Below are 26356 nucleotides of genomic sequence, written 5' to 3'. Positions count from 1 at the left end.
AGAATCGGGCATGTAACAGAATGAGTGATACTTCATTTCTCATAATGGAGGCCAGAAGAGGAGATAGAATGCAGATGGAAGCACATGCAGTTAATAAGCTATAACAGAAGAGAACCAGTCCACCCACTGTCAGAGTGTGGGGCAGGGGACTTGTGTGCATGAGGGTGGATGGTGGTAGGTGTCAGGGTGTAAGCTGAAATCCTGGATTCTTAAGGCTTAGGGGAAAAAAAGTCTGTTCTATTCAGTGCTTATAATGTTAGACCAGTCCAGGTTGTGTGGAACCAGTTCACAAGCAGTATAATATTTCACTAATCAGTATCTGGATTTAGAAGATTTATGGTACAGTAAAATTTCAAAAAAAAAAAAAAAAAAAGCCCCAAAACCCAGAACACTCCTTTATGTTCCATCACCTCTAAGTTATTTATTAATTAAATCTATAGATTTTTTCAGGAATCCATACTATGCGTACTGGTGATCTCGGTGCACACAACATGATTTTTAATACAGAAAACAACATGAAAACCATTACAGTAGTTGAATTTTTAATTTAAAAAAAATCCCGAAGTTTATATGTTTTAACTGCTTAATAAAAATGTTAATATATACTTAATTTCATTAAAATACATTTTACATATAATACTGCACAAATTTAAGGTTCATCTGATACATTTATATATTGTAATATGACTGTAGTGATAGTTATCACCTCTATTGTGTTATATATTTATCATTTCTTTGCTGTGGTTTGAATAATCAAGATCTTGCCCTAACTTGGCAAGTATGATGATTATAATACAACATTGTTGTCTACCATATATTAGATCTTGATGATTATAACACAACATTGTTTTTATACCATACATTAGATCTTCAGGACTTATTTATTATTTGTAAGTTTTTACCCTTAAAAGACATGTCTCTTATTCCCAACCCTCAGCCTCTGGTAATCACTATTTAAATTTAAAATAATGTGAATAGGCAAATATTTTGCAACCCAGAGGGTGACTGAGGGTCTTGTGCTGGGTCAGCTCTGTTTTGATTCACACTAAAACTGATATCATTGGCCATTCAGTATTCACCTAGAAAACCCCAATCACCCCAAACAAACCATGAATTTTGTGGTTTCCTTGAAGATTTTCAGGGCAAAAAGTTTTGTTATCACCTAATATATAACACGTCTAATTGGGGGAGAAAACTCTCCATTAGTGATGTCACTTTACAAGGTCTTTCACTAGGTCCTTGGCATCCAAATGAGCCTTCTGTTCTGCTGCTTTCCTATCACCTTGGACCTGAGCTCAGCCAAGCATGTTTGAACAAAGCAAGTCTTCAGCTTACAAGGAAATTTTCCTAACAGTGGCCAAGAAAGTGAAATTTTTCTCCGTATGATTTACAGTCTTTAAGAACAAACCAGCATTCTTCTCTGTTTCTCTCTTTTTGTCTACTCAATCCCCATCCCTACTGGCGGTAGGGACATTTATTTTTCCAGACGTTTTAAATAAATGTATTATTTTACTTTCTGGCATGTTGTACAGAATCTCCCTTTTTATTCATTTGCTGTAACATAGCGAGAGCAGGATGGAGGCAAAATCTACCCATGTGCCTCCTGAAACTCTTGAACCCTGATTGCCTAACCCCATTGATATGTTTGCTTGTCTTGGATATGTTCCTTCTAAGTTCAGCCTGTTCTCTGCTCTCTTTTTTTCAAACTACGTTCCCATCTCACATAATGGGACAATTGAACTCAAGCTTTCTAGGACAGTCTAGATTGAGGACTGTCTGGGGAGGACACAGAAGTGAAGGACAGGAGATTCCTAGCTTTATGGAGGCTTTGGTCCTCCAGCCTTTGAAGGGACACAGCACATTACTGTCTATGCAGGGCAAAACTGTACAAGATCTAAAATGACTCCAAGGGCGGAAAAATATTACAAAAATGGACCACAGTGTTACAGATGTGAGGGATCTGGCTGCTTTATATAAACAGAGAGACAAACCCAGGGCATCACCCCACGGAGGATGACTAAGGAAATGTCATAATGCAAATTGCTCCCAAGACGTCAATGGGAAGTAGCCCCCTTACCAAGCCCTGGGGCCCTGCCCCATCCAATCTACTACCTGTCAGAACTCCCTGAGCAATTCATATGTTAACACTTGGCCCAGCAGTTTCCTCCACAAACCTGGTCCAGACCCATAGCCAGCAGCTCAGCCCATGCCTACCCCACAGTACCACTTGTCAAATATCGTGAATACCCAGTTGGCGGAGGGGTTTCTGTTCCCTCCCCTCCATCATCCCATGGGCACCATATCATGATTACTCATTCCTCAGCGAAAGATGCTGGGGGGATGCAGCTTCTAGAGTCCAGATGCCTCTCAGAGTTCTCTGCTGGCTGCATTTCTCCATTCAGCTCCTGAAGAAACGCCAACAGGTGCAAGGCCACGGAATCAGTTCTGTTTTTAGAAAGCCTGATACAGGCAATTTTTTGCAGCTTATTTTTCATCTTTTCTTTCTCCTTTGATTTCTGGTCTATTTTCATGCCCTGTATGAAATGATGGATGGCCTTGTCTTCGCTTTTCATTTCATACAGCTGGAAGTTGCCATAACGCAGATGGAGCACTTGTTTGGCTCCAGGAGAAAGCTCTTTGCTGAATTCTTTTTGGAAGTAGTGCTCTGCTTTGTCGTACTGACCTGCTTGGGCATAGAGGCAGGCCAGATAGGAGCAGACACAGGATTGGTTTGCATTGGCCTCATCCACTCTCTTTAAATGATACACAGCTTGTCCCATGGCTTCTTCTAACTTCTCTCTCTTCCCGTACATTTCATTCTTTCCTGTGTCCTGCAATAGGTTGAGGACTTTTGTCCTATAGAGGCATCCAATATGCCAGTGCAGGTAGGCATTGTTTGGCATGCCTTCTAGAGCCTTTTTTAGCAGTTCGACAGCTTTGTCCAGCGCTCCTTTTCTTTGATACAGTTTTGCTGCTCCGCAAAGCACATCTGTTGCACATGAGGTTTCCTCCAGCACTTCCTCAATAAGACTCTCCCCTTCCCCTTCTTCCTTCATCTTTTGAAGTTTCAGAGCCAAAAGGACTTTCACATATTGGTTGTCAGGATTCAGCCGAATGGCCCGCCTCAGAGGGTTGATGGGATTCTGAGGCAGAGGCCAGGTCTCCAGCCGGTAGCTCGCAATGGCTAGTCCGGAGATGAATTCCGGGTTCTTGGGATTCCTTTCCAGAGCCTTCTCAAAGCACACCTTGGCCCTCTCGTTGTGCTGCCTGCCACACTGTAACCGGGCCCACCCCTCTTGGAAGTCTAGTTCAGGGCTCTCTAAGCTGTAGGGACTGTGAGACTTCTCACATACTCGTCTTACCTTGTCCACGTAAATCTGAGCATCTGCAAATCTGCCCAGGTGATAGTAGACCCAGGCATAGTTACCCCAGGTGATCAGACTCCGGATCTCTGCTTGATCAGAGTGTTCCTGCTGGATCAGCTCCTCTGCCTGCCGGAGGCATTCCAGGGCTGCCTTGTTGTGGCCTCTGCGGTGTTTTATGTAGGCCAGTATGTTGAACACTGTGGCTTTGAACTCATTGTTCTGGAATTCAGTTGCATCGCACACTTTGTCTTCAAAATCATCCAGGGACTTTTCTCCATCCACCAAGGTCCAGGTGAAATGGCATTTCAGTTGCCATAGGCAGCTCTCTAAGGCCTTCCTGGTGCTCTCGCTGGAAGGCAAAACAGAAAGGTGATGCTTTGAGACACAGCATGGATTCTCCTGACAAGAAACGGGAAGCATGGCAGTACAGATCTCCTCCTCCTCTTCCTCAGGGCTTTTACCCCAATCAAAAAAGAACAATATTTCCTTTTTGTTTCTGTATTTTGGTGTATGCGTTAAATGCACGGGGACACAGGGGTTAGGTGATGTGGGTAGTGGAAGGATTAGGGAAAGGGCCATGGTTTTTATGAGAAAGAAACAGACAGGGCAGGAGCAGGGGGAGGGGCAGAGGGTGCAGCAGACTGCCCACTGAGCAGGGAGCTCAATATGAAACTTGATCCCAGGACCTTGAGATCATGACCTGAGCTAAAGGCAGCTAAAGGCAGCTAAAGGAAAGCTAAAGCTAATCCACTAAGCCATGCAGGTGCCCTGACTTGATGCAGTTTTTAAGAAGAAAGGCTATTTGATTGCTTTATGTTCTTCATCTTACCTAGCATTTACTTTTGTATTTGAAAATTTTAGCTTTGGAATCGTATATTCTGTTAATGTCTCCCCAGCTTGATTTTAGTCTCATTACCCCTATGCATTGTCTTTTGTATTTTTAGCTTCTTGGTCCTTAATTTGTCCTTTTTGTCCTTATTGCTATTTCTTATTATTTGAGTTTTATATCCTTAACTGATTTTCTTTGGTCATCCAACTTTTTTTTTTTTAATCAAATTGGTTAGTCTTTTGTTTTTTAAGACAATTTTGTTTTTGTTTTTGTTTTGTTAAGATTTTATTTGTTTAATCATGAGAGACACAGAGAGAGGCAGAGGGAGAAGCAGGTTCCCTATAGGGAGAGCCTGATGCAGGACTCCATCCCAGAACCCCAGGATCATGACCTGAGCCAAAGGCAGACACTCAACCTCTGAGCCACCCATGTGCCCCTTATCTTGTCTTTTTATTAATTCAGCAATCTCTGTTCTCATTTTGTCTGAACTTTCCCATTTTAACTATTTAAATCATATTTCAACAATTCTAAATTCTTATTTCCTCTGCTTTTGCATCATCATACTACTTTAGTATTATGTATATTAGCAATGTTTTAAACTTTTTAAAAAAGATTTATTTATTTATTTATTTATTTATTTATTTATTTATTTATTTATGATAGACATAGAGAGAGAGAGAGAGAGGCAGAAACACAGGCAGAGGGAGAAGCAAGCTCCATCCATGCCGGGAGCCTGACGCAGGACTCGATCCCGGGACCTCAGGATCGTGCCCTGGGCCAAAGGCAGGCGCTAAACCACTGAGCAACCCAGGGATCCCATGTTTTAAACTTTTATCTTGAAATAAAATGTAATCTTTTTCTCCCCTCCACCTCACTGCTATTTCTTAGACTGACATCTTAACATTTCTCATTTGTATTGGTCTATTAAAATCTTTGCATTTGTGGCTTTAATTATCTTTTGAAATTTTATTTTTCCTCTCCTGTGGTTTGTGTTCACAGTATTGGAAGTGTGGTTACAGGAGGAGGTTCACAAGATACCTAGCATCTTTTCTTATGGGTAATGCTCTTTTTCCCTTAAGGACTCTTGCAACTCTTCTAAGAAGAATTTCCATTCCCTTCAGTATTGGTTCTTTAAAATAAAATTAAAATAAAGTAAAAGTAAAGTAAAATAAGGAAAACTCACCACACAGAAACCCTATCCTGAATAACTTCAGAGATGAGAAGGTTAAAAATCATTAACTTCCCAAAATCATTTCTCTGCATTGCCTCTTATTAGAATCCCTGAAACATTGCTTTTTCTCATTTAAAAACATATTTTTTCATAGTATGTGTTAATTAGCCTTTTTATGAGGAGCCAATATTCTAAATATTATAGATTCTGACATAGACAAACAGTAGATGCATGGAAAGTTATGCGGTGTGCCAAAAACCATCTTTGAAATACTTGTCAAGTATTTCAAATGGAACATTATATTCCCCCATTCTTCCTGCCCCCTATCTCTCACTTTTTACACCCTTTTTACACCTTCTCCCTCTCTCCTTCCCAAGTTGATGATTACATTGGGGCTGGGCACCCAAACTCAAGTGGAAGCTGGAAATGGAAACAAGAGGCAGGTGGGAGCCAGTGGTCTGGAGTTAAGGGAGAATACTGTGCTTGCTGGAGGACTCAAGGGGCTGTGATCTGCGGCATGCCCTGGAGAGATGGTGACCTAGAGGCACATGGAGTACATACAAAGTCTAGGTCCCTCAAGCTTTCCATGGTCGTGTTCTGGCCCTCCTGGGCTCCAGTTCTGCATGTGGGTCCTGAGCCATTCCAGGAACTTTAAGTCAGTTCCTGTTCATTTATGCTACTTGAGTCAGATGGAGACTTAACTACTCTAAGTAGAATAAACAGAAAAGAGGAAGGAGAATGGGTAGGAATGTCTGCATGGGGAAGGACCCTCTGTCCTCTTGAAGTCCTGGACCGGCCTTAGTGGAGAGCCAGGTTGTCTGAGCCTCTTAATATAATATGCGGTGGGATGGGTGGTGTGTGTGTGTGTGTGTGTGTGTGTGTGTTTGTGAGCCTAGGAGAATACCTCGTGTGATACCTGGCATGCTAATGACAGTAGACTTCCCTTGAAAATTTCATGTCCAATCTGATCTATTTTTCTTCCCAATAAGATTACATAAACTTAGCACATAAGCTCTTTAGCAACTCTCTCCTTTAATTAAAAAAAATTTTTTTAAGATTTATTTATTTGAAAGAGAGTGCACACACTCAAGCACATGAGCATGTGAGTGCAGCAGGGAGAGGGGAGGGGCAATGGAAGAGAGAGAATCTCAAGCAGACACCCTGCAGAGTGTGGAGCCCTATGTGGGGCTTAATATCAAGACCCTGAGATCATGACCTCCACAGAAATCAAGAGAGGGATGCTTAACTGACTAAGTCCCCCTGGTTGCCTGGCAACTTTCATTTTTTATAAGAGAAACAGAAAGAGTGAATACAGTTGAAATTATCTCCAACATATAAAGCCTATAGTCAATTGTGCATTTGCAGGATAGAGGCATTTACTATATACACATGTAAAATCTTTGAGTATCCATTCCAAAGCATCCAATTTCACTGTGCGATTATGGGCTTTCATTTCCACCAATAAATCAGAAGTTGGTTCCAGACACTTGCTTCCTGGACTGAGACTTCTGAGACTTATGCTCCTGATGACTGTAGAAGTTCCAACTGTTTACACACATCAGTTTCTTCCTCTGCTTCTTGTCTTCATAAAAGCCACAGTGACACCGTTCACCAGGTTCAGAGCTAATGCTGCACCAGTGTCTGAGGGCAGTACTAGCACCGAAGAGCCTGTTAGAAATGCCCATCCTTGGACCTCTGTGGAGGCCGAGAAAATTCAGGCCATTCAAGTTTAACATTGGCATAAGTACAGCCATTGTAGCTTTGGCAGCCATCTCAGGCCACTGTGACCAGGCCACTGTGACCAGGTACTAACTCTACCTTACCCCGGCTACAAAAACCCCACAAAGCACGCCCTTATCGGAATAAGGAAGCAAGAGCTATGAGACCTCTTTACTGGAGATTCTCAGACCCCCACCCTTACTGAAAAACCCCACCTTACCCCTAGACCAGCCCATAAAAACCCAGCTGTAACCCACCTCGGGGTCCAAGTCCCTGCTCCGCTGTGTGGGGTATACTTGGACCCAAGCTCGACCTTGCTAACAGCTCCTTGGTGGTTTTCTCCGATTCGCAATCTTGGGCACAACACCTCAACCTAGGATTACCAAATCAGAATCTGAAGTGGGGAGCTGAGTCCAGGAATTGTTTTCAGCAAGCCCTCCAGATAGATCCTATGCATGCTCAGATTTGAGAACCACTGTCTTAGAGCGCAGGGCCAATGCCTGGCAACAGCACCTAATTACTAAGGGATCAAAGAAAATTAGAAAAGAGACTGATGGGTCTGTGTTATTATGGGACAGAGTCTAAGAGAAGACTATGCTAAAGTTCTAAGAAGTTAGAAAAGGTTTCTAAATATTCTGAATTACCCTAGAAACAGACATCTGGAAATGCATCAGATCTTTTCCTTTCCTGTCAGACATGCAGAGTTGCAGAAAAAGTATCACTTCGAGAAGAGATCAGGAAACTTATAGAAGCAGGGCAATGTGTCCTCTAGGAAGTCAAAGCTGGGGCTGGTGTCCCTGCACTCTGGAGCTCCCAGGGCTGAGGCTGAGGCTGAGGCTGAGGCATCTAGTCTGGCTATCCCACTCTCACATTGGAGAAAACAGAAAGCTCCCTTCCTACCCTACTTCCTCCCAGGGCAATCTTGGTGCAAAAGAGCATTTTAGAGGTGGGGGCTCTTTTCTCCAAGCATCTGACCTCCAATCCATACTTCAGAGAGAAGGACTTGGACCAATCAGTAGCATTTGGGGGTAAAATATATTCTGTTGAATTAATGACTATATCTTATCAGCCCTAATACAAATCTAAGATGAATGAAAGGAAATCTACCTTCGCATGAGTTGGGGTTGCTGCCTGGAGTACATCTTAACCATATCTGCTAAAAACAGATCCTTCATTAAATAAGAATCTTACTGGGAGCCTAGGTGGCTCAGTGGTTGAGTGTCTGCCTTTGGCTAAAACCCCCTCCCCCCCATCCGATGCCCAGCAGGGAGCCTGCTTCTCCCTCTGCCTGTGTCTCTGCATCTCTCTTTCTGTGTCTCTCATGAAGAAATAAATAAAATCTTAAAATAAAATAAGAATCTTATTAAAAGCCTCTCACTTAATCCTTTCAAATAGGAAACAAAAGAGAGTCTTCCCTGCCCCACCCCATCTTTAAATGAAGCACCTGCCTGATTGAAGCACCTCTCTCTCATTCTCTCCCTTTCTCTCTCTCTGAGGTTCCTTCCTCCCTCCTTCCTCTGGACCTCATCTGTCAGCATCCCCGTGAGGCGCCCTGAGGAAGCTTGACAGAGTTGGGGCAGAAAAATCTCAGAAATAAACCAGCCAGCATTGACAAGAGGAACACTAGGCCTTGCAGCTAGAGCACCGCAAGGCTGCAAACAAATGCAGAAGCAAAACAAGTCAGGAACTTGGGTTTTAGGAGGGTGGCCATGTGGGATTTGCATTCACAGCAAGAGACTGGATATTTTCAGCACAATCTGGGCAGGAGCATTTTTACCTCATGATTGTGGAGTGCTTCTTAGCGGTGCTGGAAGGCTGTGGCTCTGGCTACTGTGCTCTTCAGAAGTCTCCCTCCTCTGCCTCTGAGAGAGACGCTAAGGAGACCTGTATATGCAAGCACTTCCTGGCACCTCTTCCTTGTTTTCCTGCAGTTCACTTTAGGAAACAGAAACTGAAACTGGACAGTAAAACTGGTCGGGCTCTACTAGGAAATGAATCTTGAGTAAGAGCCCCGCCTCCAGCACCCTGTGTCCCCCACCCTGTAGTGAGCCAGAACTTCTTCCTTCAGGCTGTAATGATGTCCTAGATCAGCTGACATCAAGGGAGCCCAGCTTGGAGAAGGATGCGCGTACCAAACACCAAGCAGCTTGCTTCATTACCACAATGTTTACCCATCCTCCCTGTGCTCGCCCTTATTACCCTGTGGTCTGTGGGCCCCTGAAAGGAAGGGGCTGTTTCATTCAGGACTGAGTGTCTAGTCCCTGCATTAGTACGGGGCACATGACAGGCATTCAGAAGGTAGAGGCTGAATGAATGAAAACACGATCAGAACCATGGGCTCTGATGCCCTGTCTGGATTTGAACCCAGGCTCTGTGTATGTGCTGTGACACTGGAAATTACTGAATGTTTCTCGTGCTTTCGTCTGTCCTCCTGTGAAATGCTGATCCCACTACTACTACCCAACTCATAATAGTGCTGTGTGAGGATCAAATCGGTTAAAGCATGAAATGTCCTTAGAATAGTGCCTGGCACATAAGAAGTGCATGCTACCTTTTATTATAATTAATAGCTAAAGTCATTAACCAACATTAACCAAAGAGGCCAGAAGGGAAATTTTTTAAAAGATTTTATTTATTTATTTATTTATTTATTTATTTATTTATTTATCAGAGAGAGAGAGAGAGAGTGGGAGCACAAGCAGGGTGAGCAGCAGGCAGAGGGAAAAGCAAGCTCCCCCCTGAGCAGGGAGCCCTGTGGGGGGCTGGATCCCAGGACCCCAGGATCATGCCGAGGCAGACGTTTCACCAACTGAGCTTCCCAGGTATCTCAGAGGAGACACTTTTGATGTTGCCTTTTCTGGAATGTTAGCTCCTCTCAGGGTCCACCATCCATCCCTCATGAGCACTAACCCTAAGCCAAATGCCTTCTAATAGCTGTACACGTCCTGGGCTTTCCTGAACACCGCGACACTTAAAATCCTGTGGATATCCCGCACTCCTATGTCACCATTTGCCAGCGCAGTGGTTTGCTATTATGGAGGAAATGTATTTTCTTTGCTTTTGCCTTATTCATACCCTTGATTGCAAAGGGATTACTGTGTGTGTAGACCCAAGAGGAAAAAAGGTAACAACACTTGGAGACTTTGACCGCAGGAAATTATGCTGAGCATGAGTGACGCCTATTCTCCAGTATAATTGAATACAGCTGAAGCAGGTAAATCAGTCTTGGAGAAAGCCTTATTTATGGCAGGTTGTGTCTGCGTGCTGCAGGGTGGAAGCAGAAGCTCCTCCTCTTGACAGTCCTCTACCCTTTTATTGGGACACACAGTCAAGCCAACTCCAATTGGAAACCCTTACTTTTAGGTGTCATTCATGAGTTATAAATTCTAGTATGTATTTACAGAAATGTATGTTAGGGGCACCTGGGTAGCATGGTCAGATAAGCGTCTGCCTTTGGCTCAGGTCATAATCTCAGGGTCCTGGGATGGAGTCCTGCATCAGGCTCCCTGTTCAGTGGGGAAGTCTGCTTGTCCCTCTGCCTCTGCCCCTCCCCCCTGCTCATGCTCTCTCTCAAATAAATAAATAAAATCTTAAAGAAAAAGAAATGTATGTTAGATGTACAAGAAATGCTGCAGAAGGAAACTAGGAAAACTGGGATTTTTTTTGTTGTTTGTTTGTTTTGAATTTGCTCTCAAGCAAACTATTGGATCGCAATGTTTAAATCTTATTATAGAGGTACCCAGAGGGGAGAAGCACAGGGAAAGCATGTTTTACTCTTCAGATATCTGTATGGCAAGCACCTGTGTACGTTCACACAAGAAGTACGCACCAGCGGCTCTGGTAGCTGAGTGAGTGTTAGTATATGTAGTGTAAATGCAAAAATAGAAACTGGAAAAGAAAACCAAGTCTCTTCTGGTAATATTTCTATTATGAGAAAAATGAAGCTTCCCCAGTGAGAGTTCTGATTATTCCAGCTCTTACAACTATTTATGTATCTGTGTCCCAGAATATAGGCCTAGGGTTATCCCTGTCTCAGTGTGGACTAGGGGAGAGTCCTTGTCTACTGTTTTCAGAATGAGGAAAGCCATTTATTTCCATATTGTGTGGCCACATCAGCTACAAAGTGGTATAATGCACCAGTTCCCACATTGCCATCAACCAAAGGTGATTTCAGTTTCACCTGGGGACCTGCCACAAATACAAATTCTCAGGCTCCATCTTCAGTAAAATGAGTCAGAAATTCTAGGAGTGGGGCCAAGCAATCTCTGTGTTAGTAAACTTTCCAAATAATTCTAATACTTGCCATAAAGTCTGAAAACCACATCATATTTTGACTGTAAGTAAAAATTCTTTTAAGTCCATAAAACAAAATTCTATAGGTTTTTCTTGAGATTTATGGGGAAAATGGCCCTCTTTTTTGTTCAATGTCCCTGCAGAGAATGTTTGATGAAAGCTTTGTCCACCTAGATGAGTGAGTGGCTAGTTCAATACACACCTGCTAGAGGACCCTTCACACCCTAAATATCCACAATCTCTTAGTGATGCTCTATTCCCCTCAATGGACAGGGTGTGACTTCCTATGGTCTGGTGGGAACAAACCTCAAAGACTAGGTGTGATAACTCTTGTATGCCCTGTGCTCTGGTGGGGCACAAGAACCATAATAGACATCCCAACTGAAGAAACATGGAGGAAGCTCAGAGATCTCGAGTCAGTGGCAATGACGAAAGTCCACTGGATAGGCATTTGGAAGATTCTTTCTTAAAGCCAGATTCCGCTCTCTGATGGGAATCTTGCCCTCATTTTCCAGACCTCTGGTTCCATCCTCTGGGAGGCTTTTGGGACGTTAACTCTCTTGTTCCCCCATCCTCCCCCATGGGCTGTGTTCTGTGTTCACCTTCTGGGCCCTGGAGACTCCTGTGCTCACATAGAACTTTTGTTGATCGTGTCATTTGGCAGAGAGCATTTATTCAAAGCCCCAGTGCCTTCAACGAATGCCTCAAATATTTGTTAGTGTCTGATTCTGAGAATAAAAAGAGTTTTAAAATTCAACCGGGTGCTTGGGTGACTCAGTGATGGAGCATCTGCCTTCAGCTCAGGGTGTGACCCTGGGGTCCTGGGCTGGTGTCCTACATCAGGCTCCCCACAGGGAGCCTGCTTCTCTCTCTGCCTGTGTCTCTGCCTCTCTCTGTCTGTCTCTCATGAATAAATAAATAAAATCTTAAAAAAAAGGTTGATTATCACAGAAGCATTGATAAGTAAAAGGGGGATTTAAAAGACCACACAAGGGTATGAGGGACAGCAGAGGAGATGTGTGGAAATGTGTCTCTGCACATCTATCAATTTCTGGTTCTTTGTGAAACTTAGCAGTGGGAGCCTTTCGGCCTCTCTCACCAGCTGCCCTGCTGGGTCTCTGGAAACAAAGCAGTGGCTACTTCAGTTTCCAACCAGACTTTGCACCTTACTTTGGGTTCCTCTCACATTTACCAAAGGGCTACAGGCAGACACCGCCCCCTGCCCCGTAACACACAAGGCCAAGTAACACAGGTGAACTCACCCTTCCATGTCAGGTCAGGGAAGGCTCACTGTGAACTTTCTGGAGCTTATGATATGATGGCAAGGTTAAACCTTCACACATCTGATGACAGAGAGGGGAAAACGCTGCAACACTGGCAAGTGCCTGGGATGGATGAAGCTCTTCCCTGTTTATTGGGAAATGAGGAAACTGGAGGGTGTGTGCTGCCGATGAAAGCACAACATTGCAGTGTGATCTTGAAGAGCTGTGCCCTTCATCTTGGTGCATTTGCATTCATCACATTACTTGATGCCTTTTGGGAATTCAAGAAAAGTTTGTTGCACAGAAAGTAAATTCCTGAGCATGGATGGCAAAAGAGACAGCAGAGTGGGACAGGTGGAGAAAAGCCATCAGAGCAAAGGTCCAAGTCATGGCTACATTTTGAAGGATTAGTTACGATGGATCTCATTATGGATGGATGAAGAGAGTGAGAGGACATGCTGTGTATATCAGGGTGGGGTGAGTGGGTGAGTGGGTGGGTGGTGGCAGTAAAGTTGAAGGCATGAATGAAGACCTGGGAACCAGAGACTCGTCCGTTATGTGCAGAGATCCTCAAATGTTGCTAAGTGTGGCTCGTACTCAGCAGGAACTAGTTGCAGAATGGATACCACTGGAGTGGTCACAGCACTCCAGTGCGATTACCTTTGGTTTTGAATTTGTTTTTAATATATGCTTTGGGTATCAAATTCAAAATTTAAAAATTGGGCAGTCCGGGTGGCTCAGCAGTTTAGCGCCGCCTTCAGCCCAGGGTGTGATCTTGGAGACCCTGGATCTGGTCCCATGTCAGGCTCCCTGCATGGAGCCTGCTTCTCCCTCTGCCTGTGTCTCTGCCTCTCTCTCTCTCTCTGTCTCTCTCTGTGTGTCTCTCATGAATAAATAAATAAAATCTTTTTAAAAATAAATAATAAATTTTTTAAAATTAAAAAAATTAAAAAATCTATACAATTGAAATATAGAAGTCTTCCTCCAATACAGACTCTCAGATAACCTGCTCCTTCTCTGGAGGCTACCCTAGAGGAAATATATTCTTTCCCAAATAGTCTATGCATAATGTGATATGCTTTTTTTCCCTCCTCCTACCCTTCCTTCCTTCCTTTGAACAATGTTATCAGCATGCTGTATACACTCTTCTGCACTTTTATTTTTTAAATTTTTTAGTGTATTGAAGAGATAGTGCTCCATGTTTTTACATTTAGAACTGCCTTATTATTTTTTATGATAGTTGCAAGCAGTTCTGTGTTTGAAATAGGAAAATTGAATTAATGAGTCTCTAGTGATGGACATTTGAGTTGTTTGTTATTATAAACGAAGCTTCATGAGTATATACATGTCTTTGCATGCATACGCAAATACAGGATAAATTAATGAGTGGAATTGCTGGGGCGGAGATTCATGAAATGCTTAATTGCTATCAACAAATACCTTCCATCTGCATGATTTATAACCTAAACAGTGATGCATGATAGAGCCTGTTTACCCACATCCTTGTTAGTGTTCTTTCCAGAAGATGTTTCTTTAGTTGACCTGAAATGGTCTCTCTTAATAGTATTGGTTTGCTTTGCTCTTAACAAGAATGACATTGACAATCATTTCACGTGTTTAAGCCATTTTAATTTCCTGACCTTTGCTCATTTGTCCAAAGAGTTGATTTTTCCTTATTGATGAACAGGACTGTTTCAGCATTAAAGAAGTTAATCCTCTCCCCAGTAATGTGCTGAAACAGTATTTTTAAGTCTGTCATTGATCTTTCAACCTTCTGAAGGTTTCTCATCTATGAAATGTGTTTTTAATGTGGTTGGATTACTGAATACTTTTGCCTTTTGGGTTTTGTTTCATATTTTAAACTTCCAGACCCTGTGATTTAAAAAATGTTCTCAAGAATTCCTGTAGAAATGTTGTATTTCTATTTTTTAAACATTCACATGTTTGAATTGTATGGAATTCATTTCAGAGCACAAGGAGCGAGGAAGAAGACCAGGCCTCAGCGATGTTGTCTTCACTTGTTCCCTTGGCAATGTTGAGTGCCTACTGTGTGCCAGGCCACATGCAAGGCACTGGGTGAGATCTGGGTATTGCAAACAGAGACTGAACCAGAGTCCCATAGCCCCAGAGCAGGTGCTCACCTTCAAGGGGGCTTGGGCTCAAAATAGCTATAGGACAGAGGAGAAGTGATTCTGTATTTCCAGGTCTAGATGAGAGAATTTGGTGAGCCTGGAAAAAGAGACAGCAATTATTGGCTATTATTGGATGGCTCAGTCAGCCATCTGGTCCAGTTCCTGCGAGTTGCAGCTGCTCTGTGTCCCTGTTTCTATTCCCTTGGTGATCATCTCACCAGGCCTCCTTACCCATCTCTCATTCTCACTCTGGCTTTTCTCTATCTGAAGCCCAAAGGCCTCCTTATGGGCTTTCTCTAGGGCCTTCTGCTCCTTGGGTGGTGGGCCCCTATTCCCTCTGTCATTTTCTCAGCCACTGGGCAGAGGGGACAACTCTGCCAGCACCTGAGGGCAGACTGTCCAACCAGTGCCCCTTTCTATTCAGCTCGTGAATGAATCTGGAGAGTTCCCAACCCACAGCATCAGAGGCATTCACAGAGTCATTTGTGGGCAATTTTCTGAAGTTAATGATCAGCTTTTCCTTCTCAGTCATCGTCCCGTTGATGTTTAGGCCCTGTAGGTAGTGGCAGATGGTGGTGTCATCACGCAGCCACTGGTACTGCTGGAAGTTCCCGTAGCACAGGTGGAGAACTCGTTTCTCTGTGGGAGTCAGATCCTTACTGAATTATTTCTGGAAGTAATACTGTGCCTTATCATACTGACCCGTTATGACATAGAGGCAGGCAAGGTCTGAGCAGGCATGGGGAAGGTTGATATTCAGCTTGACAACTTTCTTAAAGTGGTCCACTGCCTGACTTGTCATCTCTTGCAGCTCTTCCTCATTCTCCTTGGTGGTGTACCTCCATGACCTCCGTATTTGCCTGATTTTTGCTCTGTAGCAGCATCCTATCTAATAGGCATCGTTTGGCACCAATTCTAAAGCCTTCTTAAGTAATTCTATAGCCGTGTCTAGAGTACCTTTATTTTGGTAATATTTGGCTGCTCTGCAGAGTACATCTGTTGGGCACAGTGTTTTCTTCAAGGCTGCTTCCACTAGTTTATCTCCTTCAGCTTGTTTCTGGATTTTCTGGAGCATCAGAGCCAGGAGAACCTTAATATACTGGTTGTCGGGATTCAGTTGGATGGCCTGCCTCTGAAGGCAAATGGTGTTCTCTGTTGGTACTTTGTCACCCAGACAATAGAATGTGATGGCCAGTCCCAGGGAGAATTCTGGATTGGTGGGTTTCTTTTGCAAAGCCTTCTCCAAACACTCCTTAGCTCATTCATAATACTTTTCTTCCCATTTTAAAAGTGCCCATCCTTTTTCACAATCACAGGGCATTCACTTTTAGAGGAGCTTGCAAACTTCTTGCAAAGATGTCCTACCTTGTCAATGTAACCCTGTGCTTTCTGGAAGTCTGCCCATGTGATAATAGACCCAGGAATAGTTTCCCCAGGTGACCAGACTTCGGATTATGCCTTGGCAGGCATGTCCATGTAAGATTAAACTCTTTTGCTTGCTATAAGTATTCCAGAGCCGCCTTATTCTGGCCTCTGAGGTGTTTAATGAAGGAAAACAGATTGTACATGATTGCCTTGAACTCTTTGTTTAGAAACTGTACCTGATCATGCACTGTTTTCCAAATCATGTAAGGAACTTTCTTCATCATATAAATTCCAGGTAAAATGGCATTTCAATTGTTGTAAGGTAATTTCCAGGGAATGTTCGGTGATTTCACTGTAGGGGGAGAAAAGCAGACATTTGGGGTGTGAATGAGCAGTTGTACAAAGCAACAGGCTTAGGGCATGACCACTTCTGGGAAGGATGCTCAAACAGTGCTGCCATTCTGATCTTGTTCTTCCAGCCTCCACAAATGAATGAAATGGGGAAATGAATTTCTGTTGTTTATAAGCTACCCAAACTGTGGTATTTTGTCATAGCCCCCTCACCCCCCACCAATGGATGGAGATGATGGCCCAGAAAGAAGGAAAAGTGGAGGAAATTTATTACCAAGGGACACCCCACTTCCACTTTCTTAGTGAAAAATGTGAAGAGAGGTCTTGGAGAACCAACTGCAAAGGAAGGAAATTTCTCTGTAGAAATTGTTGGAGAATGGTGTGGTAGTTGAGTAATAACATTTAGTAAGGTTGTTTTTTGTTTCTTCTCTCAAGCATGGAAACCAAGGTTTAAGCCTGGATTTATGATCCATCAAAATATTCAGGGAAACTAAGAGGAAATGCTGGGCTTATGACACCAAGAGATAAGAAGGGAATAGTTTGGGGCTCTGTGTGAATAGGTGTCCCGTGGGGGTCCTCTCATAGGGATGGAGTATTAATTTATTCACGTTGGCCTACGACACCCTTTTGGTCACCATCTCTTCCTTTGCTGAGCTGGTTCTTTGGGCAGATTCATGAACTAGAACAACCCGAATACTTTCTACTCTCTATCTGGGTGGGTGCCACCTGATGCTGTGGTCCACCACCTTTTGCTCAGTGGTCACAAAGATAGTCATTGGTTTCCTTACAGAGACAGACAAACACCTGAGATGAGAGAGAAACATGACAAAAAGAGCCCACATGCAAATGTTATCCACAAAAATCAAAGAACAAACTAGAAAACAGAAATTAAAAGATTATAAGCATGACAAAAGGTAGTCTTTTAATACCTAGAAGGCTCTTCTAGTATTAGTGTTTCAAAAAATACTAATATAAGAAGGTAGTATAAAATTTACCAACATACATACCAAAAAATGGCCACTAATCAAAGAAATGCAAATTAAATCAACAATATTTTGATGCCATTTAAAGCTTCAGTTACAGAAAAGATTTTAAACAATCACAGCAGAGCACTTTTACTTATACACGAGGGTTTGGAACATATTTGACATATAAATTGCAGAAAATTGTGGCAAAACATACGAGAAGCTCTTGGAATAAAAATTTGAATGTTAAGAATGTATAGAAAACCAGACATTCAGTCAAGGGTTGTGGTGGTCTATTGATGTGTCAACTTGGTTGGCTAGGCTATTGTACCTAGTTACTCAATCAAACATTGACCTAAATGTTGATGTAAAGGTATTTTGTAAATGTGATTAAAGTCTACAATCACTTAATTTTAAATAAGAAAGATTATTTTATGTAATCTGGGTGGCCCTGGCTTAATCAGTCGAAAAGCTGAAAGACAGAGCTGAGGCTCCCTGATGAAGAAATCCTGCCAGTGGACAGCTGCTGGTGCTCATGCCCTGGAGTTTTGGCCTGCCTTTCCTGAGAGTTTGCCTGTGGAGCAGGATTTGCCTAGCCAGCCCTTATCATCCACAGCTGGTTCCTTGCACTATATCTCTTACTGTGTATCTCCTGCTGCCTTTCTTTGGTTGTACTCTGACACACAGGTTTGTGAACAAGGGTATTCATGGAAGGATTAGTTACAACTGCTTAAAATTGTAAGGGCCCCTGGGTGGCTCAGTTAGTTAAGTATTTGCCTTTGGCTCAGCTCATGATCTGGGGGTCCTGAGATGGAGTTCTGCCTTGGGCTCCCTGCTTAGTGGAGAGTCTGCTTCTCCCTCTTCCTCTGCCACTCCCTCTGGTTTGTGCAGTGTCTTACTGTCTCTCTCAAATAAATGCATAAACTTTTTAAAAGTTTGAACTAGGTGATGGTTGAAAAGAAACATTTAAAGGTATATCATGAAACGATCCATTGAACACATGGGACTATCTTAGCTTCCTTCTCAAATCCTACTAATATGACAGTCTATGAAGACTTCTAACCATAAAGGAAAGAGAACACAAAGAAAGCAGAATCTTGGAAACCCTGACACAGCTAGACAAGAGGGGATTGGTTTTATCAAACGTGGGAAAGCCAATTCTGCCAGCCTTGGGGGAAACCTAAGAAGCAACCCATTGAAAATGAAGAATTTCCCAAAGGCTCAGGAGTTAGCAACAGGAGGTGCTGCAGAAGTGTATGTGTGTAGGGGTGAACTGGAGCTAAGAACAGTGGGATCCACTGTGGTCTTCAGGCTCTCCAAGCAATAGAAGACAACAGAGGCCAAATGGAAAGTTCCAGACAAGTCTTTTATTGGAGCTTATGCCCGAACACAAGCGACCCAGCACAAAGGGTCCTCCATGCTGGCTCCCAAAACAAAGGCCACAGAAAGATTTTAAAGAGACCGAGGCAGGAAAGGAGTCATGTCTAAGTGCATAGGTGGGGTAGGGAGATGGGAAGGTGGGTGTGCAGGTGCAGAGGACAGACCTGCTCTGCCTGTCTCATTTGCATGTGAAATCTCCACCCAGGACCTGGAGTATTATAACGAGGGAGAAAGTCAGTGAGAGGTTGCGCTGAGACCCACCAGGGAGCAGACTGGTTTGGGTCTGTCTTTCCCAGTCTTCAGGGTGGAGTCTCCCTGTGGTAAGCCTCTTGCCCCCATGTGCCTGCCAGGTATGCTGCTGCTCCGGGACAGGCTTTCATCTCAGGACCAAGGGCACTGAGTCCAGTCCCGCCTCTGTCTCAATAGGAAGACTGATTAAAAGCTAGCTCAAGAAGAAGCTATGCCTATAGACTCTGCCTCTGGTCCTTGCAACACCCACCCTCCAATGTGGCAGAAGATGGTAGGTGTATTCCCTAGAATGGATAAAACAAATAGTTAAGCTTGCAAATTCCAAAGATAAAGAGAAGATCCTTAAAGCAGCAAGAGACGAGAAATCCCTGACTTTTATGGGGAAGAGTATTAGGGTAACAGCAGACCTCTCCACAGAGACCTGCAGGCCAGAAAGGGTTGCCAGGATATATTCAGGGTCCGAAATGAGAAGAACATGCAACCAAGAATACTTTATCCAGCAAGGCTCTCATTCAAAAGGGAAGGAGAGATAAAGAGCTTCCAAGACAGGCAGGAACTGAAAGAATATGTGACCTCCAAACCAGCTCTGCAAGAAATACTAAGGGGGACTCTTAAAATTCCCCTGTAAGAAGAAGTTCAGTGGAACAGTCCACAAAAACAAGGACTGAATAGATATCATGGTGACACTAAACTCATATCTCTCAATAGTAACTCTGAACGTGAACGGGCTTAATGACCCCATCAAAAGGCGCAGGGTTTCAGAATGGATAAAAAAGCAGGACCCATCTATTTGCTGTCTACAAGAGACTCATTTTAGACAGAAGGACACCTGCGGCCTGAAAATAAAAGGTTGGAGAACCATTTACCATTCAAATGGTCCTCAAAAGAAAGCAGGGGTAGCCATCCTTATATCAGATAAACTAAAATTTACCCCGAAGACTGTAGTAAGAGATGAAGAGGGACACTATATCATACTTAAAGGATCTATCCAACAAGAGGACTTAACAATCCTCAATATATATGCCCCAAATGTGGGAGCTGCCAAATATATCAATCAATTAATAAGCAAAGTGAAGAAATACTTAGATAATAATACACTTATCCTTGGTAACATCAATCTAGCTTTCTATACTCGATAGGTCTTCTAAGCACAACATCTCCAAAGAAACGAGAGCTTTAAATGATACACTGGACCAGATGGATTTCACAGATATCTACAGAACTTTACATCCAAACTCAACTGAATACACATTCTTCTCAAGTGCACATGGAGCTTTCTCCAGAATAGACCACATACTGGGTCACAAATCAGGACTGAACCGATACCAAAAGATTGGGATCGTCCCCTGCATATTCTCAGACCATAATACCTTGAAATTAGAACTAAATAACAACAAGAAGTTTGGAAGGACCACAAACACGTGGAGGTTAAGGACCATCCTGCTAAAAGATGAAAGGGTCAACCAGGAAATTAAGGAAGAATTAAAAAGATTCATGGAAACTAATGAGAATGAAGATACAACCGTTCAAAATCATTGGGATACAACAAAAGCAGTCCTGAGAGGGAAATACATTGCAATACAAGCATCCATCCAAAAACTAGAAAGAACTCTAATACAAAAGCTAACCTTATACATAAAGGGGCTAGAGAAAAAACAGCAGATAGATCCTACACCCAGCAGAAGAAGAGAGTTAATAAACATTTGAGCAGAACTCAACGAAATCGAGAAAGAAGAACTGTGGAACAGATCAACAGAACCAGGAGTTGGTTCTTTGAAAGAATTAATAAGATAGATAAACCATTAGCCAACCTTATTAAAAAGAAGAGAGAGAAGACTCAAATTAATAAAATCATGAATTAGTAAGGAGAGATCACTACCAACACCAAGGAAATACAAACGACTTTAAAAACATATTATGAACAGCTCTACGCCAATAAATTAGGCAATCTAGAAGAAATGGACGCATTCCTGGAAAGCCACAAACTACCAAAACTGGAACAGGAGGAAATAGAAAACCTGAACAGGCCAATAACCAGGGAGGAAATTGAAGCAGTCATCAAAAACCTCCCAAGACACAAAAGTCGTGGGCGAGATGGCTTCCCAGGGGAATTCTATCAAACGTTTAAAGAAGAAACCATCCATATTCTACTAAAGCTGTTTGGAAATAAAGAAAGAGATGGAGTACTTCCAAATTCATTCTATGAGGCCAGCATCACCTTAATTCCAAAACCAGACAAAGACCCCACCAAAAAGGAGAATTACAGACCAATATCCCTGGTGAACATGGATGCAAAAATTCTCAACAAGATATTAGCCAATAGGATCCAACAGTACATTAAGAAAATTACTCACCATTACCAAGTAGGATTTATCCCCAGGACACAAGGCTGGTTCATCACCCGTAAAACAATCAATGTGATTCATCATATCAGCAAGAGAAAAACCAAGAACCATATGATCCTCTCATTAGATGCAGAGAAAGCATTTGACAAAATACAGCATCCATTCCTGATCAAAACTCTTCAGAGTGTAGGGATAGAGGGAACATTCCTCGACATCTTAAAAGCCATCTACGAAAAGCCCACAGCAAATATCATTCTCAATGGGGAAGCACTGGGAGCCTTTCCCCTAAGATCAGGAACAAGACAGGGATGTCTACTCTCACCACTGCTATTCAACATAGTACTGGAAGTCCTAGCCTCAGCAATCAGACAACAAAAAGACATTAAAAGCATTTAAATTGGCAAAGAAGAAGTCAAACTCTCCTTCTTCACCAACGACATGATACTCTACATAGAAAACCCAAAAGACTCCACCCCAAGATTCCTAGAACTCATACAGCAATTTGGTAGCATGGCAGGATACAAAATCGATGCCCAGAAATCAGTAGCATTTCTATACACTAACAATGAGACTGAAGAAAGAGAAATGAAGGAGTCAATCCCATTTACAATTGTTCCCAAAAGCATAAGATACCTAAGAATAAACCTAACCAAAGAGGTAAAGCATCTATACCCTAAAAACTACAGAACACTTCTGAAAGAAATTGAGGAAGACACAAAGAGATGGAAAAATATTCCATGCTCATGGATTGGCATTAATATTGTGAAAATGTCAATGTTACCCAGGGCAATTTACACGTTTAATGCAATCCCTATCAAAATACCATGGACTTTCTTCAGAGAGTGAGAACAAATTATTTTAAGATTTGTGTGGAATCAGAAAAGACCCTGAATAGCCAGGGGAATTTTAAGAAAAAGAAAACCAGAGCTCGGGGCATCACAATGCCAGATTTCAGGTTGTACTACAAAGCTGTGGTCATCAAGGCAGTGTGGTACTGGCACAAAAACAGACACATAGATCAATGGAACAGAATAGAGAACCCAGAAGTGGACCCTGAACTTTATGGTCATTCGATAAAGGAGGAAAGACTATCCATTGGAAGAAAGACAGTCTCTTCAATAAATGGTGCTGGGAAAATTGGACATGCACATGCAGAAGAATGAAACTAGACCACTCTCTTGCACCATACACAAAGATAAACTCAAAATGGATGAAAAATCTAAATGTGAGACAAGATTCCATCAACATCCTAGAGGAGAACACAGGCAACACCCTTTTTGAACTCGGCCACAGTAACTTCTTGCAAGATACATCCACGAAGGCAAAAGAAACAAAAGCAAAAATGAACTATTGGGACTTCATCAAGATAAGAAGCTTTTGCACAGCAAAGGATACAGTCAACAAAACTAAAAGACAACCTACAGAATGGGAAAAGATATTTGCAAATGACCTATCAGATAAAGGGCTAGTTTTTAAGATATATAAAGAGCTTATGAAACTCAACACCAAAGAAACAAACAATCCAATCATGAAATGGGCAAAAGACATGAAGAGAAATCTCACAGAGGAGGACATGGACATGGCCAACAAGCACATGAGAAAATGCTCTGCATCACTTGCCATCAGGGAAATACAAATCCAAACCACAATGAGATACCACCTCACACAAGTGAGAATGGGGAACATTAACAAGGCAGGAAACCACAAATGCTGGAGAGGATGCAGAGAAAAGGGAAGCCTCTTACACTGTTGGTGGGAATGTGAACTGGTGCAGCCACTCTGGAAAATTGTGTGGAGGTTCCTCAGAGAGTTAAAAATAGACCTTCCCTACGACCCAGCAATTGCACTGTTGGGGATTTACCCCAAAGATACAGATGCAATGAAACGCTGGGACACCTGCACCCCAATGTTTATAGCAGCAATATCCACAATAGCCAAACTGTGGAAGGAGCCTCGGTGTCCACTGAAAGATGAATGGATAAAGAAGATGTGGTTTATGTATACAATGGAATATTACTCAGCCATTAGAAACGACAAATACCCACCATTTGCTTCAATGTGGATGGAACTGGAGGGTATTATGCTGAGTGAAGTAAGTCAATCGGAGAAGGACAAACATGATATGTTCTCATTCATTTGGGGAATATAAATAATAGTGAAAGGGAATATAAGGGAAGGGAGAAGAAATGTGTGGGAAATATCAGAAAGGGAGACAGAACATAAAGACTCCTAACCCTGGGAAATGAACCTGGGGTGGTGGAAGGGGAGGAGGTCAGGGGATGGGGGTGAATGGGTGATGAGCACTGAGGGGGGCACTTGACGGGATGAGCACTGGGTGTTATTCTGTATGTTGGCAAGTTGAACACCAGTAAAAAATAAATTTATTTAAAAAAATAAAAATAAAGTAGTAAAAAACTAAAGGCTAAGAATCCCAAAGAAGAAGGTTGAAAGAAAAAAAGAAAAAAGGAAGAGATAAAATATAGTGAAAGGGATTAAAAGGGAGAGGAGAGAAAGTGAGTGGGAAATATCAGAGAGGATGACAGGATATGAGAGACTCCTAACTCTGGGAAACGAACAAGGGGCAGTGGAAGGGGAGGTGGGTGGGGCGATGGGGGGACTGAGTGATGGGCACCAAAGGGATGAGCACTGGCTGTTATAGTATATGTTGGCAAATGGAACCCCAATAAATAATATACAAAAAATAAAGAAGAGAAAAAAAGCAAAAGTAAGGAAAAAAGAGAAGCCAAAAAAGGGGGTTGGACTCAGAGATGATGGTGGTGAAGAGTTGTAGTAGTGGGAGAATGTAGTCTACCTGAGGGGTCCTAGAGAATGACCCTCTTGGTTCTGAGTGTATTAAGTTCTGTATGTTACAAGATGTTCAGTCCAAAATTTATATAAATCAGAAATGCTTGTAGAGAGCCCCAACATTGACCACCAAAACATAAATGAGATAAAAGAAGGACAGAATGGGAATGAAGAGAGAATATAATTTCACAGAATGAACAGAACTTTATTCCACTTGATTCTGGGTGCATGTTAGTCATCTTTTAGAAGGTATTAACTTCCGCCATTGTAGAAAAAAATGAGGCAGAGAAAACAAACAAACAAACAAAAAAACATATCTGGTATATCTCCCAAAATTAAATTGAGTATGTTGAAGGTAATCTAGAAGTGGAAAATATATATAAATATGCAATTGTAGAAATATGAAAGTCAAAAAGGAAGAAACTTAAAAATGAAGAGGTGGTAAAATATTGTAGTTAAGGTGGGAAAAGAGAAAAAATATTGGAAATTTTTGGTCTGATATAAAAACGAGTTGTACTGGGAAAAAGGGGGAGAAAGAGGGGGGTATCCTCTAGTTCTTTTTTAAAGATTTACTTATTTATGATAGACAGAGAGAGAGAGAGGCAGAGACACAGGAAGAGGGAGAAGCAGGCTCCATGCTTGGAGCCTGACGTGGGACTCGATCCCGGGACTCCAGGATCACACCTTGGGCCAAAGGCAGGCACTAAAATGGTGAGCTACCCAGGGATTCCCCCCTCTAGTTCTATATACTATAAATCCCTTGACTTCCCCTGGAGCTTTCCAGCGCTGTTTGGTCAAGCACTTGCCCTTGTCCTGTTCTTCCAGCTGGTCTTCTGGGGGAGGGGCCTGGCTCCCTGATTCTCAGTTGTGTGTGCCTGGGGGAGTTGTTCCACCCTCTGCCAGATGCCAGGCTCAGTGAGCTATTTACCCCGTGAGGCCTTTGTTCCCTGGTGGCTCTCCTTTCCAGGCACAAAGTGAAACAAGGAGGAAAAACAACAATGGCAGTGGCCAGAATTCCATCTCTGGAATCAGCTCCCTGCTAATAAATAATGAAGTCTCCCAGTCCACACTGGCCTAGATGCTCCCAGGCCCGTGCGGATGCCCTGATATGCACAGTTTGGGGGTACCAGGAGGGAGGAAATTCTCACTGTCCTGTGCCCTCCCCACTTCCGCCTGTCCCAGGGGGAGTACAGGATCCTGGGCTTCCTCTGCTTGGTGCCCTGGGATCTGGGGCCTTACCTTATTTTTGTATCTATAAGAGAGGATGGTGTTTAACCAAACTTATTCTGGTAATCATGTCAAATATAGGAATGTAAAATTGTTATGCTGTTTACCTTCAACATACACAGGGCTCTATGTCAATTATATCAATAAAACTGGGACAAACATTATTGTAATATTCATAATGAGGATCAGAAAAGTTGACTTGGTAAAAATAATGACACCTAAAGAAAACTTAAAACAGCAGACCCTGTCTGTAGTCAGTAGATTATGATATGGATAAAAATATCCAATCATTTGCCTAAAAAAAAATCAGTTCTGGTTTTTAAAATCATCAAATTGGGGATCCCTGGGTGGTGCAGCGGTTTAGCGCCTGCCTTTGGCCCAGGGCGCGACCCTGGAGACCCTGGATCGAATCCCACGTCGGGCTCCCAGTGCATGGAGCCTGCTTCTCCCTCTGCCTGTGTCTCTGCCTCTCTCTCTCTCTCTCTCTCTCTCTGTGACTATCATAAATAAATAAAAATTAAAACAATTTAAAAAAATAAAATAAAATCATCAAATTAAAATTTGGTGGATGCAATAGAATTTTTAATTTGTGTGAGATTTTAAAAATTTTATGGAGGAATAAATTAACCCTGAATTAACCTTTTCAAAAGTTCTTTCATATTTTGAAAAATTCTGATTTTATGCCTTTAAGTACTTGGGCATATGATGAGAACATTTTGTTTGAGCAAAGTTGTCTCAAGGAAAATGGCTGAGATAAAATAGCAGCAGCAAAATGGGAGAATATTAAGGGAAGACTACATCGTCCTGTGCTCTTTTCTCTGTATTTACAGCTTTTAAATAAAATATATTTTATTGATGTACAATACACATGTTCAAAAATCTACCATTTATATATTTA

General features: G+C 42.4%; 1 protein-coding gene and 1 pseudogene across 1 annotated transcript; both read right to left on the bottom strand.

Moving 5' to 3' along the window:
* Positions 1-395: 395 nt before the first annotated feature.
* IFIT2 (interferon induced protein with tetratricopeptide repeats 2) lies at positions 396-9023 on the bottom strand. Its single transcript, XM_025989162.2, has 2 exons — positions 8862-9023; positions 396-3714 (listed from the first exon to the last, which is right to left on the bottom strand). Exons 1-2 carry the CDS (start codon positions 8864-8866, stop codon positions 2313-2315), a joined length of 1407 nt encoding a protein of 468 aa, XP_025844947.2. The 5' UTR covers positions 8867-9023; the 3' UTR covers positions 396-2312.
* A 6088-nt stretch (positions 9024-15111) lies between these two features.
* LOC112912455 (interferon-induced protein with tetratricopeptide repeats 2-like) lies at positions 15112-17125 on the bottom strand (annotated as a pseudogene).
* Between the last annotated feature and the right edge of the window lie 9231 nt (positions 17126-26356).

Source organism: Vulpes vulpes, chromosome 4 (assembly GCF_048418805.1).
Source record: "Vulpes vulpes isolate BD-2025 chromosome 4, VulVul3, whole genome shotgun sequence".
In the NCBI taxonomy this organism is placed as follows: Eukaryota; Metazoa; Chordata; class Mammalia; order Carnivora; family Canidae; genus Vulpes; species Vulpes vulpes.
Note: the sequence above shows the minus strand (reverse complement) of the source record. Positions and strands in the feature narration are given on the sequence as shown.